Raw genomic sequence first — 17,326 nt, 5'->3', positions numbered from 1 at the left:
GCTCTGGTGACCTCCATGCCCAAGAGGGTTAAGGCAGTGCTGGAAAATAATAGCGGCCACACAAAATTTTGACCCTTTGGTCCCAAATTGGACATTTTCACTTAGGGGTGTACTCACTTTTGTTGCCAGCGGTTTAGACATTTATGGCTGTGTGTTGAGTTATTTTGAGGGGACAGAAAATGTACACTGTTATACAAGCTGTACACTCACTACTTTACATTGTAGATACAAAGGGCCAGATTCTCAAAAGCGATACGACGGTGTATCTCCAGATACACCGTCGTATCTCTGTTTCTGAGCCCGGGTATCTATGCGAGTGATTCTTAGAATCATATACGCATAGATACGGCGTAGATCCGACTGGCGCAAGTCACTTACACCGTCGGATCTTAGATGTAATTCCACGCTGGCCGCTAGATGGCGTTTACGACGATTTCTCATTTGTCTATGCAAATGAGCCTGATACGCCGATTCCCGAACGTTTTTGCGCCGCCTCGTCGTCGTTTACGTCGTTTCCGTAAGCGTAAACTTACCCCTGCTATATGAGGGTTAAGTTTACGAAGGTCCGTCGTATGCCATGTTAAGTATGGCGTCGGGACAGCGTCGTCGTTTACGTCGTTTTTCTAAGTCGTTCGCGAATAGGGCTTTGCGTAAATGACGCTCACGTCGGCTTCATTGACGTTTTCCATCGTGAGCTGGAGCATGCGCACTGGGCTATTTTTACGGCCGGCACATGCGCAGTTCGATCGGCGCGGGGCACGCTTAATTTAAATACAAGCCGCCCCCTTTAAATAACGCGGCCTTACGCTGGGCCATTTACACTACGCCGCCGCAAATTACGGAGCAAGTGCTTTGAGAATACGGCACTTGCTCCAGTAAATTGCGGCGGCGTGGTGTAAATGGCTTACGCTACGCCGCCGCGGATTCTACGAGAATCTGGCCCAAAATGTCATTTCTTCAGTGTTGTCACATGAAAAGATAGAATAAGATATTTACAAAAAATGTGAGGGGTGTACTCACTTTTGTGAGATACTGTATATAATAATATAGATTATATGCAAAGTTGCAGCTTTGGCGTTTTGTTTTATTTGAGAACAGTATTTAAATAAAATGAAATACCCCTTTAAGAGTGGTATTCAGTATTTTTTTCTCTCCGTCTAGCATTAACCAGCCCCCGACTGATTTACCTAAATAATTGATGTTACTGTAATGTACAGTGCAATCCAGTGAACATGGTTAAGCTCTTTAGGTTTTCTTTTATTTTATGTCATATAGGTTGACATAAACAGGACAATTGCATCGCATTTGACAGTTGTTGCTGGAAGTTTTTTTATTTTACATCTCCTAGATGTCCAGCACAGCAATATTTTAGATAATTATTTACTGGGAATAATGTTCATGTATTAGAGAAAAAATATTGCGCTTATTTAAATGTAAAAGAAGCAGCGATCAAAAAAGTGTTATACCACACAAACAATATGCAAAAAAGAGAAAAGATTGCGCTAAAGTGAAAAATATTCAGTATGTAAAAACACGTGAATGTTCATAATAATAAAGACCCACCTCTTCTGAAGGACCGGTACGACTCTGGATGTCAATCGCCTTGAGGCGATTAAGTTCGCATTTGTTGCGCTATACAAGTCACTCACTCACTCGATAAGTCCACCAAAGGCAAATTGTGTATAAACAGTCTCCCAGGTGTATATAGCAAATCCACACGAGAAAGTGCTTAAAAGGAAAGAACCTCCACCACAGTCAAATCAAGCCTCTTACCGAATGGAGTTGATCTCCAAATTATAAGAGATCAAAAACAGCCTGGTAAGAGATATGGATAGATGGTGTCCGATAAGAAGCCCAGATGATGGAAACCTCGTAACTCGTATCCTTAAAAGGACTTAAAAGGATATGCCATCCGAGGGTATGTAGGAATAAAAGTAGCTCACATAGTGTAAAACCTTAATTTATTCGTTTAAAATAGGTGAAAATACACTTACAATTCGTTCAAGTTTGCAGAGCATATAAAAGCCGGCCAGCTTAAGCATACACAGCCCGTATCCGGGTAGAGGAAAAACGCGGCATCAGAACGCCGCCTCCCTACGTTTCGTCACGACAGGACTTGGTCACACGGGCTGTGTATGCTTAAGCTGGCCGGCTTTTATATGCTCTGCAAACTTGAACGAATTGTAAGTGTATTTTCACCTATTTTAAACGAATGTTCATGTTATACAGGTGATACAGATACGGCAGCCCTTGCATTGAAAATGCTGGGTGCTTTTATGAAATCTATGGTCATATCATAAACTTTCATGCTTTATCATCACTATTGTAATAGAAATACAAACAATAGTTATTTTTGACAATCAAATATAAGCTTACTCCTTATCTCCTTTCATGTTGTGAGTGCTGTCTGATTGCTGGCCATCTCTTTACCAGGGTATAAACAGGGGCGGACTGACCATTCGGGCACTCGGGCACTGCCCGAGGGCCCCATGACACTAGGGGGCCCCATCAGGGTTGCCAGCATCAGTAAAAACCAGGGACAGTGGGCCAGATTCAGCAATAGATACGACGGCGGATCTCCTGATCCGCCGTCGTATCTGTGAGACCCGACGGTCGGAGCTATGCGACTGATTCATAAGTATCAGTTCCGCATAGATCTCCCTTAGTTCCGACTGGTGTAAGTGACTTACACCAGTCGAATCTTAGGCTGTAAACTCCCGCCGGCCGCTAGGTGTCGTCGCTTTTTTTTACCCGTCGCATATGCAAATGAGGAAAACCGCTGATTCACGTTCGTACGCCCGCCCGTCGCTCGTTTTCTACGTCGTTTGCGTTCGGGTTTTTCCGGCGGATAGCTACTCCTGCTATATGAGGCGTAGCTAATGTTAAGTATGGCCGACGTTCCCGCGCCGAGTTTTAAATTTTTTACGTCGTTTGCGTAACGCGATCAGGAATCCCGATGGCCGCAATCGACGTACCCGCCGCAAACAATGACGTCCTAGCGACGTCATTTGGAGCATGCGCACTGGACTTTTTCGCGGCGGCGCATGCGCAGTTAAATCGGCGCGGGAACGCGCCTGATTTAAATTGTACACTCCCCCTAGCCGCGGAATTTGCATTCCGCCGGGGGGAGTTACGATCCAACGGTGCAGTTTGCGAGGTAAGTGCTTGCTGAATCATGCACTAGCCTCGCTAAATTGCACCGGCGGAACGTAAAAAACTTAGATCCAGCGGATCTAAAGATCCGCTGATCTACCTGAATCTGCCCCAGTGTGTAAAAATCCCAAGATTATAGCTGTGTATTCTGTGTGTATGTATACTGTGTGTGTGTGTGTGTTTGTGTTTGTGTGTGTGTATTCTGTGGTCCAGATTCTGAAAGGACTTACGGCGGCGCAGCGCCATGTACACCGTCGTAAGTCCTAATCCGACTCGTCGTATCTATGCGCCCGATTCTTAGAATCAGTTACGCATAGATATCCATTAGATCCGACAGGCGTAAGTCTCTTACGCCGTCGGATCTTAACTGCATTTTTTTGTTGACCGCTAGGTGGCGATTGCGTCGAATTCCGCATTGAGTATGCAAATTAGCTAGATACGCGAATTCCCAAACGTACGCGCGGCCGATGCAGTAGAGTTACGACGTTTACGTTAGGCTTTTCCCGGCGTATAGTTGCCCCTGCTATATGAGGCATAAGTGCGGCGTACCAATGTTAAGTATGGCCGTCGTTCCCGCGTCGAAATTTGAAAAAGTTACGTCGTTTGCGTAAGTCGTCCGTGAATGGGGCTGGACGTCATTTACGTTCACGTCGAAACCAATGACGTCCTTGCGGCGTACTTTGGAGCAATGCACACTGGGAAATTCCACGGACGGCGCATGCGCCGTTCCGCAAAAACGTCAATCACGTCGGGTCACAGTAGTTTTACATAAAACACGCCCCCCTGATCCAAATTTGAATTAGGCAGGCTTGCGCCGGCCGATTTACGCTACGCCGCCGCAACTTACAGAGCAAGTGCTTTGAGAATACAGCACTTGCCCGTGTAAGTTGCGGAGGCGTAACGTAAATCAGATACAATACGCCCGCACAATTTTACGCGGATGTACAAGAATCTGCCCCTAGGTGTATGTATACTGTGTGTGTGTGTATACTGTGTAGCCCCATAATCTATTGCCTGGGGGCCCCATAATATCCTATTGCCTGGGGGCCCCATGAGTTGTCAGTCCACCCCTGGGTATAAAAGAGGATTTTGTCCCTTTGACCGCTTGACAAACACTCCCTCTTGTACCTTACCCAAGTAACACACAAGACACCAAAACTGGAGTTTAATGGCCAAATCGGCCTTTTTTTAAACCACAAATTGTCTAAATCCCATATACAAAAAACATACAATCAATCAGCACAGTCTGAAAAATTTGAACCCCCAAGGTCCTTGTAGGTCCCACTACTTCAAGTACCTGCTTAACCAAACTTAGGCCTCCAACCACAAAGCACTGACTCGGAGACTACACCACTAATAGCAGATTCAACCCAAACCCAACCCAGGGAGCCGTACCCAAGACGGGTCCCTACCAATGTACATTTATCAAATAAAGCACATACAAGGACCTTGTACCATGCCAGCTGCCATGACAGACCACCAAGGGAACTAGCCCAAAAAATGCCCAAGAACTTAATCACAAAAAGGGGGAGGGAGGGAGAGAAGTTGTCCCAACGTAGTCTCTTTCCTGAGTGAAGACCTCACCAGGATCCTCCCCTTCTGGTCGACCCCTGAAGCCCCTCTCGTTCCCTTCACGCCACCAATCTGGTAAGTGTCCCCTTGCTATTTACATTAAAACCTACCTAAAAAAAACTCCTACTGATCCAAACCATCTTCTAACCCTGTCATGTAGGCCCTCCATCTAGGTTTCTTTTTCCCTTACTCCGGGGCCTTACTTTCCTTAACTTTCTGAATTCCCTTCAGGTTTTGCAATGTCTCCACATCCATGGACTACATATCCCATGGTACTTTGCTGCATTCAAGCTGATATTTCTGTACTGACTCTCCTCCTCTTAGCTCCTCTGTAGTTCAGAAGGCAGGCTCTGTGGAATGTGTGACACAGCAGTGCCTACTCACAGGCAGTGGTGGCTGGTGCTCAAAAAATATGTAGAAGAATACGTATCGATCCAAACAGAGAAAAACTTTTTTTTTTCTTTTTCTTTTTTAAATTATGATATTTATTAAATCAAATAGTAAAAGATATTGGGCCGGATTCATAAAGAAGATACGACGGCGTATCTCCTGATACGCTGTCGTATCTCTGAGTCCGGCCGGTCGTATCTATGCGCCTGATTCATAGAATCAGGTTACGCATAGATCTCCCTAAGATCCGACAGCTGTAAGTGACTTACACCGTCGGATCTTAGGCTGCAATTCCAGGCCGGCCGGCCGCTAGGTGGCGATTCCATTGCGGTCGGCGTAGAATATGCAAATGAGTCGTTACGCCGATTCACAAACGTATGCTTGCCCGTCGCAGTAAATTTACGCCGTTTCCGTAAGAGATATGCAACGTAAAGATAAAGCTGCCCCCTAGGTGGCGTAGCCAATGTTAAGTATGGCCGTCGTTCCCGCGTCGAAATTTGAAATTTAACGTCGTTTGCGTAAGTCGTCCGTGAATGGCGATGGACGCCATTTACATTAACGTCGAAACCAATGACGTCCTTGCGACTTCATTTAGCGCAATGCACGACGGGAAATTTTAGGGACGCGCATGCGCAGTACGATCGGCGCGGGAACGCGCCTAATTTAAATGATCCACGCCCCCTACCCGGCTCATTTGAATTAGGCGGGGCTTGCGCCGGGCGGATTTACGCTACGCCGCCGCAACTTTACAGGCAAGTGCTTTGTGAATCAAGCACTTGCCCGTAAAACTTGCGGCGGTGTAACGTAAATGTGATACGTTACGCCGCCGCAGATTTAGGCGATTCTACCTGAATCTGGCCCATTGTGTTTTTTTCAAAATTGTCACTCTTCTTTTGTTTATAGCGCAAAAAACAAAAACCGCAGAGGTGATCAAATACCACCAAAAGAAAGCTCTATTTGTGGGGGAAAAAAAAGGGTGTAAATTTTAAGCCACGTCGCACGACCGCGCAATTTTCATTCAAAGTGCAACAGCGCTGAAAACTAAAAATTGGTCTGGGCAGGAAGGGGGTGAAAATGCCCTGTATGGACTGGGCAGGAAGGGGGTGAAAATGCCCTGTATGGACTGGGTAGGAAGGGGGTGAAAATGCCCTGTATGGAAGTGGTTAAGGATTCTCTGTGATGGGATGGGATTAGCCACGAGTCAGCTGTACCTTGTTAGCTAAACCATTGTGTGATGTTTTGAGTAAATATTTGGGTCATTGTTAGTGTGGCGAGTGACCTCCTCAAGTGTATAAAAAACCTGTATTCTTGTTCAAATAAACAGTTCCACCAGGCAGCCAAATGAGTCCTGCCTAGTACTTGGTTGTAATATGTGGCTATAATATCCAATATCTATATTCAGAATGGAGGAAGTGGTATATGATGGAAGCACTCAAGCGGAGTGTGGGACGTTCCGTTACACTTTTCTACTCCCAATGTCCACAATCCAACCCACTTTAAGTCTGAAGGACAGTAAACTGGCCCTTTGTTTAGAAAGTTTGGAGACCCCTGGGACTAGACAATGAAAGTAAGAGCAAGCATGGTGAGGATTTTCACTGTTACTCTGCTCTCTTCTCATATCAGCATGCTTATCGGAATGTGAGATGTTCTGCTTTTTGCACTGCAGTAGATAAGCCGACCTAACTCAGAATCTACGCCGACTTATGTTTAAGTGCATGCTCAAACAGAGATACGCTTAAACATATCTAAGATACGACGGCTTGCGCCGTCCTATCTTAGATTGCAATATTTCTGCTGCCCGCTAGGTGACGCTTGCATTGCGGTCGGCGTAGAATATGTAATTGAGTAGATACGCCGATTCACTAACATAAGCCCGGCCGCCACAGTCGATTTACGCCGTTTCCGTAAGGCATTAGCAGGCCTAAAGTTATTCCACCTATTAGGTGGAATAACAATGTTAAAGTATGGCCGACGTCCCCGCCGCGAGATTCAAATTTTTTACGTCGTTTGCGCAAGTCGTCCGCGAATCGGGATTTACGTCGTTTACGTCCACGTCAAAATCAATAGGCCCGTGCGGCGTATGTAGCCGCAATGCACACTGGGAAATGTAGGGGCCCGGCGCAGTATAGAATAAACGTAAAAACGTGAGGTCAAGCCTCATTTACATTAAACACGCCCCCCCAACACATTTGAATTAGGCGCCCTTACGCCCGCCCGCTTTAGGCTACGCCGCCGTATATTAGCAGGCAAGTATATTGAGAATCATTACTAGCCTAGCTAATTTACGGCGGCGTAGCCTAAACACGCTAAGCTATGCCGCCGTAACTTTATTCCAATGTACCTGAATCTACCTAATAGAGTTCAACTTTATGCTGTGATGTGCAAGTACAGGTAGGATGGGCAATAACTGACCTTAATCAGCCTGGGGTTGATTTACAAAAGACAAATAGATTGTGCACTTTGGAAGTGCACAAGTGCAGTTGCAGGGCTAAGTAAATGAGGTGAAGCTTCACTTTGCAAAAAATACCCAATAACATGCAAGAAAAAAAAAAGCATTTTGCTTACACCCGATTGGATGATGGAGTCAGCAGAGCTTCCCATCATTTACAAAGCTCTAGAACAAATGCCCTTGCAGAGTCCAACTGGACTTGCAGTGTGTATAGTCTTGTCTGCCTTTAGTAAATCAACACCCCCCTGTGTAGACCAACTGCTGTACAACTACCAGCCCCAGCATGCCCGATCAGCCATATTCTATGATGTTCATTGCAGTTAGCTGCCCTGTGCGCCTGATATGTGAACTACAAGCTTCACCCCCCCTCCCTGCTGGCTACAGGTATCCTAGAGCAAATCACATTGCCTAGCACTATCCAATACAATCCAGCTTTCATCCAGACACTGGGCCTATTATAAGAGAACAAGACACAATTCAAGTCACCCTGTTGCTAGGCAACCAGACATTATCACAAGCCACAAGCCCAGAGGTTCCATCACCACGCCAAACCACAATTTAGTATTCGAAAACCACAAAAGATCGCCTCACACCGTCTAATGCTGCTTTGTTTTGCTGCTTATGAGACGTGATATGTGCAAACAGGTTTTTATAATACAACGGTACAAAAAGCAAGGGTGATGTGATGTCCCCCAAGCAAAATAAATATGTAGATACACGAATAAATCAGTTTGAAGGGTCAAGTCCACCCAGAAATTAACCAAAACTCGCCAAAAAGCAGGGGTCGTCTTATACGCCAGGTCAGCTGCTCAGATGCCTGCTGGATGTGTGGTTATACTCTATGTAGCTTCGGCTACATACAGTCTATACCGCTGAGCAGTGGCGGCTGGTGCTCAACATTTTTGGGGGGGCACAAACAAACGAAAAAAACAAAAACACAATTGCAGCCTCACTGTGCCCATCAAAGGCAGCCACAGTGGCTGCATTTGATGGGCACAGTGGCTGCCTTTGATGGGCACCATCAAAGGCAGCCACTGTGCCCATCAAATGCAGCCACTGTGCCCATCAAATGCAGCCACTGTGCCATGCCATCAATTGCCACCACTGTGCCATCAATTGTCACCACTGTGCCATGCCATCAATTGTCGCCACTGTGCCATCAATTGTCACCACTGTGCCATGCCAAACGCAACCACTGTGCCATGCCATCAAATGCAGCCACTGTGCCCATCAAATCCAGCCACTGTGCCATGCCATCAATTGTCGCCAGTGTGCCATCAATTGTCACACTGTGCCATCAATTGTCACCACTGTGCCATGCCATCAATTGTTGCCACTGTGCCATCAATTGTCACCACTGTGCCATGCCAAACGCAACCACTGTGCCATGCCATCAAACGCAGCCACTGTGCCATCAATTGTCACCACTGTGCAATGCCAAACGCAGCCACTGTGCCATCAAATGCAACCACTGTGCCATGCCATCAATCGTTACCACTGTGCCCACATCAATTGTCCCCACTGTGCCCACATCAATTGTCCCCACTGTGCCCACATCAATTGTCCCCACTGTGCCCACATCAATTGTCCCCACTGTGCCCTGTAAAATGCTGCCAGTCAGATTGCCCCTACCCCCCCCCCCCGCCCGGCACTTACCTTTCTGGGGTCAGCCAACCTCCTTCCACGGTCCCTCGATGTCTTCTCCCACCCCCGATGAAGCTTCAGCCAATCAGGTTACCGGTAACCAGAACCGGTGAACCTGATTGGCTGAGACGAAAGTCAGTGTTAGCCATAGAATGCACCCCCCGTGCATCCCCTGGCTAACCATTCGGAAGCCGATTACAGCCTGAGGGCTGTAAATCGGAAAGCCTATCAGAGATAGGCACTTCCAAAGCCAACCAGCTGCCATTATTCAGATGGCCGGCGCTCACCAGGGGGCCGGCCATCTGAATAGTGGGCGGCAGCAATAATACATAGATTCATGCAATGCATGAATCTGTGTATTGTATTCAGTGGCGGTGCAGGAGGGTGACGGGGCGGCGCTCCTGCGCCCTCTATGGACGCAACGCCACTGCCGCTGAGCCAATCCCGGTGAGCGATGTATTCAAATGAATACAGAGACTGCTCGGATTGGAGTAACCACCTCTGCCAATCTGAGCAGGCTACATACAGTAGCCTGCTCGAATTGGCTTTGAAAGTCAGAGAGGCGTGGGCTGATGATGTTACAGCCTCTGCCAATCCAAGCAGGCTTTGTATTCATTAATAGAATACATTGATCGCCGTGATTGGTTCCAGCTCCAGCAAGAAGGAAGGATATGGCTCCAGCAAGAACGAAGAAAGATATGAAGAGTCAAAAGCCTCGGAAGGGGAAGGGGGGGGGGTCTTCTTATACGGTGAGTACAGGCAAAAAAAAACATAGTAAAAACCTGTAGATTTAGGGGGTTGTCTTATACGCCCTGTCGCCTTATACACCGGGAAATATGGTAGGCAGTGATTGTCGTGCATGTGCAGAATGAACCCAGCTTTCAACCCCCCCCCCCCCCCCCCCAAAAAAAATGAGATGCCTTCAAAGTGTTGTTGCTAGGCAGAATAGTTAATCTTCCCACTTCCTACACCTAGGTGCTTAATGCTTCCTAACCTACACCGCACAGACTCCTGGGAATGTAGTGGGTGTAACTTTCCAGGAGTCTGTGCACTCCCCAGTCTCAAAGAATCATGTGACTTGGACAGCACAGGTGCTGAAACCTGATCTGACACTGCTTGTGCAGCACTGAGCATGTGCGAGATCTGCAAGGCTGAAATCCAGGAAGTCATACAGTCTGGCTTCATGATGCCCACACTTAAGATGGCCCCAGTCAATTTCTATTTTATAAAGTGTCTAAATGCTGTAACAACCTAACAAAACGGACCTTAGTTTAAAGACTAACTTTACTAGAATACATTAAGCTTGTGTATTACAGGGGTATTTATATTTAAAAAGTGAAATTGTGGCCGGAACTCCGCTTTAAATTCAGACACATGTAGGTAGGTCTGTATGAATTGAGATGCAGCATGGATCACTTTTCACCCAGCAAGACCCTGCTCAAATTCTATATGGCCATGTGCACGAGGCTCACAATAACTAACATACTACATTTAGGTGGCCTGATCCCTTGATTAAGTTAGAGAGCTACAAAGCATGGTTTATTATGAGCTTCTGCCTGATGCACATTGATTTTTGCATAAACCGGCATAGGAAACAATAAAGCAAGGTTCCATTTCTAAAATCAGACATCACCAGGGTCATGCATGTACCTATATACATGTTGTAATCCTACGGTTCTGCCGCTAGAAGCTATTGAAATTCCAACTCTAGCTGAACATGCATACTGCATAGCACAGTGCAATAGTGACGTCTCCTATTGGTGTCGGTTTTACCGGTAGTGTCTTAATGGCGACTTTCCAAGCATTCGATATTTGCATGTGGGTTGGTAGCGCTCCCAGGTTGCAACAGGACTGTGGAATATAGTCAGCTCAGTTTAGTACTCCAATACTTTAGCTTTTCTTTCGAGAGCCAAACCATGATCCAGGTTATGGTTAACCTTCACAGGGCAAAGTCTTTCATGTTGGGCTTGTTGGCAAGTGAAATTCGTTTTATGGCAATGGTAGGTCCTGTCTTTGACAGAAGACAGCATTTCCCCTGAAATATGTTGGCTTCGTCTGATACCTTTATTCTACAAACATTTGGATTTGACTTGTAAGTGTCATGAAGGTTTGTACTGGGTGCTCCTCAATACCCACCCAGAGAACACAGAAGAGGCAGCCATTATGTGACTTGTACCAAAAATCAGAAGACCACAGGCTAGGAATTCATTAGAAACAATATGATCAGAGAAGCACCACTACGAAAATACAATACAATGGTGATGTCACCAGATCCAAGGACTGAATTGGATATGTGCAGTAAAGACAAAGCATTGGGTTGTACTATGTACAGGTGACACGTCTACTTGCGTCCAATCTCAATCATTGGATAACATTGCTATGTCCCTTTTTTCTTTCTTCCCTTATAATACCTTAAAAAAGCTCAGCTCAGCACAAATACGACAGCACACAGATACAATCAGGAAGTTCAGTAACCCTAAGAGACAAAACTTAATTATAAGGCGGATAAAGACTTTAATCAAAGATGCCAATTCCTTCACAGTGGTAGTTAGATGCCAAAAGAAATAACCCAACACTTGTACATTTCACAGTCCTCTGGAGTCTAGGAGAAGGCAATACCCATGTCATGTATGACACTGAGACCTAAATATGACCACTTACCTGAGACAAGTGAGACTGTGTCCTTCTCCCAGGAGACATACGCCTCCACTGGGGAGGAGATAATGCACTTGAAGACTGCTGCATTGCCTCTCATGGCTTTCTGATCTTCCACTCGGACCGTATACGCTTCCCGTAACACTATAACGAAATACACAAGTGATACTCAACAATGTTGACTACAGAATATTTAAAAGAGAGAACATGAATAAACCAATTGAAATGCTATTTAATAATTTGTAGCGGGGTCACTTTGTAAGAGTCTCACGACAGGTCACCCCAGCTGGAATTACATTCACATTTGTAAATATGTTAGACATTGTTATGAAGTTATGCATTGCGGGGCTGTGAGTAGCAGGAGATATGTAGCTAGATTCAGAGAGAGTTAGGCCGGCATATCAGTAGATACGCCGGCCTAACTCTGAATCTGCACCGTCGCAAATTTAAGCGTATTCTGGAAACCAGATACGCTTAAATTAGGCTAAGATACGAGCGGCGTAAGTCTCCTACGCCGTCGTATCTTAAAGTGTAATTTTTAGGCTGGCCGCTAGGTGGCGCTTCCGTTGAGTTTGGCGTAGAATATGTAAATGACTAGACGATTCACGGACGTACGATTGCCCGTCGCAGTAAAGATACGCCGTTTACGTAAGGCGATTCCCGGCGTAAAGTTATTCCATCAAATAGCTGGACTAGTCAATGTTAAGTATGGCCGTCGTTCCCGCATCGAAATTTTAAAATGTTACGTTGTTTGCTTAAGTCGTCCATGAATAGGGCTGGACGTAATTTACGTTCACGTCGAAACCAATACGTCCTTGCGGCGTACTTTGGAGCAATGCACACTGGGATATGTACAAAAAACGTCAATCACGTCGGGTCACAAGTAATATACATAAAACACGGCCCCCGCATCCTCATTTGAATTAGGCGCGCTTACGATGGCCAATTCACGCTACGCCGCCGTAACTTAGGAGGCAAGTGCTTTGTAAATACAGCACTTGCCTCTAACTTACTTAGTGTAAATGCCATACGCTACGCCACCTTAAAGATGCGCGCCCCTACCTGAATCCAGCTAATGAACTCTATTTGACTCTGAGGAGAAAACAGACTACGCCCCTGCCAATGCCCCGTACCATTGGAGCACGTGACAACTCTACTCAGCCAGTCAGAACGGACATGGGAAGTTATTTAAGAAAGGGGAGGGGCTGACTTCGCTCTCTCGGGATCTGCACTCTCTCCTCAGCGGAGCTGCTGATAATCACAGCCGTGCTACTAGGCCAGAAGCCTGGGCCTATTCACCGAGAGACCAGCCATCCAGGCAGAAGCAAGACCCCAGCATCCTGCCCGTGTTCCCGGAGACCGAAGAGGCGGCCCAGCTGACAATAGAACCAGTGGAGTACCCTCGTCCGGGATCCTTCGTGCTGTAGAGCAGTGCCTTACCAACGCCCCCCCCCCCCCTTTTGAGGAGAAATCAGGCGGATCGGCCTGTCGGGTAAGAGAGTACATGCTCAGCTTCTGACTTTCTGATTATAGACACCCAGTACTATTTCACAGGCCACGGACACAGCCGAAACTTAGAGACCTAGTTAATCGTATCAGTGTTCCATAGAAGAGATTGATGCTGAAGAGCGATCAATCCACCAACGTTCTACTGCCTTCAGACATTATGTTGCATAGCTTATTTCATTAACTATTACCCGTGGATTACAATTTTAATGTGCACCAACTGGCCGCAACACAGATATTGACTGATCTACAGAACTACCCATTAGGGGCACTCACGAATATAGACTCCTTTTTAGTTTAGACGGATGGTACCATTCCAAAGTTCAAAAGAATCTCACTAGTTACATTAATTGCTGATTCTTGCAAGGACCCTTGCGAATCAAACTGGGTATCACTCATTAATTGTGTATATGTCTAAACCATATACCTGTTGTTTCCAAGTTTCTATGCAGTAAACTTATCTCTTATATTATTATATTACTGTGTGAAGTGTATTTTTCTTGTCTGGAGAGACCGTCCATTACAACAGGTAATTCATTATCTTATTGTCATTGCATGTACCTGCTATTGTGACCCCACCCCTGCAGGGGTCACAATATCCCACTACCAGAATTTTGATGTGTCAAGGGAGGGCTCAAGCTAGTTGAATAGGGCTGGGTCGAGCCAAAAGAGAGTAGATCCTGAATCAAACAGCGGCTCCTTCGGGGGTAGCGCTACAAATTTATATAGCAGCCTGCGTCCCCCTTTGGAAAATCATTTCTCACTTCCTGGCTATTGGATTGGAAGACAGAATGGTCTTCTTCATAAAGTTCAAATCCATTAATCACTCTATTGAATAAAATGGAGGTGGTAATGGATTTAACGTTGCAGCCACTAGGACAGCCTTTCCTAATAATTTTAGTGTGGAGGAACCATCAGAATACCTTTCAGAGATACATATCTTCAGGAACACATGGCAATAATTACTATACCTACACCTCACAGTACATCAGTGTGGTGGTCAGTGGAAAGAATGTCCCTTGCATTGGTGGTCAGTGGCAAGAATGCTCCCCTTACATTTGCAGTCAGTGGGAAGAATGTCCCTTACATTTGCAGTCAGTGGGAAGAATGCTCCCCTTACATTAGCAGTCAGTGGGAAGAATGCTCCCCTTACATTTGCAGTCAGTGGGAAGAATACTCCCCTTACATTGGTGGTCAGTGGGAAGAATACTCCCCTTACATTGAAGGTCAGTGGAAAGGATACTCCCCTTACATTAAAGGTCAGTGGAAAGGATAGTCTCCTTACATTGGTAATCAGTGGGAAAGATACTCCCTTTACATTGGTAGTCGGTGGGAAGAATACTCCCCTTACATATGTGTAGAGTGGGAAGAATGTCCCAGATAGCTAAGCTAAAAAAAGTTTGGTTTGTGGATACATTTAAGTAGACTACCAAGAAATGTAAGGGATAGATGAAGCAGATGCCGCATTGGCTTCTTCAGTTGTAGAAGTGTTGATGGATGTTGCAAGTCTCCTATTTAAAGTGGAGTTCCACCCATAAATATAACATTACATCAGTAGTTTTAAAAAAATGTCATTAGTCCTTTAAGAACATTTTTATATTTTTGGATGCCTTCAAAGTGTTGTTGCTAGGCAGAATAGTTAATCTTCCCTCTTCCTGCACCTAGGTGCTTAAGCTTTCTAACCTACACCGCACAGACTCCTGGGAATGTAGTGGGTGTAACTTTCCAGGAGTCTGTGCACTCCCCAGTCTCGAAGAATCATGCGACTTGGACAGTACAGGTGCTGAAACCTGATCTGAAACCTATTACACTGCCTGTGCAGCACTGAGCATGTGCGAGATCTGCAAGGCTGAAATCCAGGAAGTCATACAGTCTGGCTTCATGATGCCCACACTTAAGATGGCCCCAGTCAATTTCTATTTTATAAAGTGTCTAAATGCTGTAACAACCTAACAAAACGGACCTTAGTTTACAGACTAACTTTACTAGAATACATTAAGCTTGTGTATTACAGGGGTATTTATATTTAAAAAGTGAAATTGTGGCCGGAACTCCGCTTTAAAGCCTGTCTACCTTTGTGTGAACTGTTTGTAATCATGGGCCTTGTTTGTTCATCGGGACCTTATTTTGTTCCTTTTGAGTAGAACATGATTTTGGAATGACAGTGCAAATATCCTTCCTTATTTTATACTGTGAGGAGTAGTTTAGCAGAATGTTAGATTGTCCAGGCCTAACCATTCATCATCTCAGAATATCAGTGATTCCATACTTTTGTTTCAAAGCAAACTTTCTTACGGCTGCCATATATGGTGGCAACTAAACTCCCAAAAAATTGTGCTTCGTGCAAAAGGGTGATGCAGCACTTTTGTATCCCGGACACCAGGAAACTCTACTTCTACTACTACTACTACTACTACTACTACTACTACTACTATAACTAAAATGCACAAAACCAATATATCAATAACTTAGTGGTAAACCATACATCATTATAACTCATAATAAAATACTTCCTACACGTGTTTCGTCTGTACAACGGATACCTTTAGGGCATAAATTAAGACGTCCATTGTACAGACAAAGGGCCAGATTCACAAAAGAGATACGACGGCGTATCTCCTGATACGCCGTCGTATCTCTGTGTTAGGGCCGTCCTAACTATGCGGCTGATTCATAGAATCAGTTACGCATAGCTAGCCCTAAGATCCGACAGGTTACACTGTCGGATCTTAAGGATGCAATTCTAGGCCGGCCACTAGGTGGCGAGGCCATTGCGTTCGGCGTAGAATATGCAAATTAATAGTTACGGCGATTCCCGAACGTCCGCGCTGCCCGTCGATCTAACTTTACGTCGTTTCCATCGAGTTACGCCTCGTAAAATTAGGGCTGAGCCCTAGTTGTCCTAAGCCATGTTAAGTATGGCCGTCGTTCCCGCGTCGAAATTTAAAAAACAACGTCGTTTGCGTAAGTCGTCCGTGAATGGCGCTGGACGCCATTTACGTTAACGTCTAAACAAATTACGTCCGTGCGACGTCATTTAGCGCAATGCACGTCGGGTAATTTACCCGACGGAGCATGCGCAGTACGTTCGGTGCGGGAACGCGCCTAAATTAAATGGTGCCCGCCCCATTTGAATGGGGCGGGCTTGCGCCGAGAGCATTTACGTTACACCGCCGCAAGTTTACAGGTAAGAGTTCTGAGAATCAGGCACTTATGCTGTAAACCTGCGGCGGTGTAACGTAAATCACATACGTTACCCAGCCGTGGAGCAACGTAATTCTATGTGAATCTGGCCCAAAATACATGAAGGGTGAGTCCATTTGCTTATGATGTTACACACCTGCTGATGTTCTCTGGTGTGTCTTTTTTGTCCATAAGATGCTTTTAGATTTACGAGTTTATTTTTTTGTAATTACCGTATTTATCGGCGTATAACACGCACCCTAACTTTAAGGAAAACTTTCAGGAAAAAAACTTTCCACTGCCCCCTGCGTAGAACACGCAGGCACAGTTTACCCTCCATTTTCAGGGTTAAAAAAAGTGAGTGTTATACGCCAATAAATATAGTAATTATGTGGTTTTAGGCTATACTACTCTATGGTCCATTTATCCCTATTCTGAGGAGAGGTCTTTGGATAACCAGTGGCGGACCCTTGAGATTTTGGAGCCTGTATTTCGCTTGGTGGCTCTTGATCAGATGGTTTCCATGCTGTTGACCTCTGATAATTTAGAGATCATTACCATTTGGTAAGGGAACTGGCACATTTGAATTTAAGGTGGTTTGGGACTATTGCACATGGATTTTCACTTATTTCTAAGATTTCACAAGTGGACTTAAATATACTTTATGTTTTGAAGCTTACTTTGTATAATGCAGAAGTTTCAACCATATGTTCTATGATGGACAAGTCACTTGATATTTTGATGTATATTGTGTGTGAAGTCTTTTGTTACAAG

At 45.3% G+C, this 17,326-nt stretch overlaps 1 protein-coding gene across 3 annotated transcripts in view; it reads right to left on the bottom strand.

The window, feature by feature from the left end:
* Positions 1-17,326, bottom strand: part of DSCAM (DS cell adhesion molecule) — a 712,133-nt gene that overhangs the window by 561,243 nt on the left and 133,564 nt on the right. For all 3 annotated transcript variants that reach the window (XM_040338983.1, XM_040338982.1, XM_040338984.1), the window contains exon 3: positions 11,870-12,007. In XM_040338983.1, the coding sequence (XP_040194917.1) occupies positions 11,870-12,007 (138 nt within the window). The remainder of the gene's footprint in view (positions 1-11,869; positions 12,008-17,326) is intronic.

The sequence above is a fragment of the Rana temporaria genome, chromosome 2, assembly GCF_905171775.1.
Source record: "Rana temporaria chromosome 2, aRanTem1.1, whole genome shotgun sequence".
Classification (NCBI taxonomy): Eukaryota; Metazoa; Chordata; class Amphibia; order Anura; family Ranidae; genus Rana; species Rana temporaria.
This window is presented reverse-complemented; position numbering and strand designations above follow the sequence as displayed.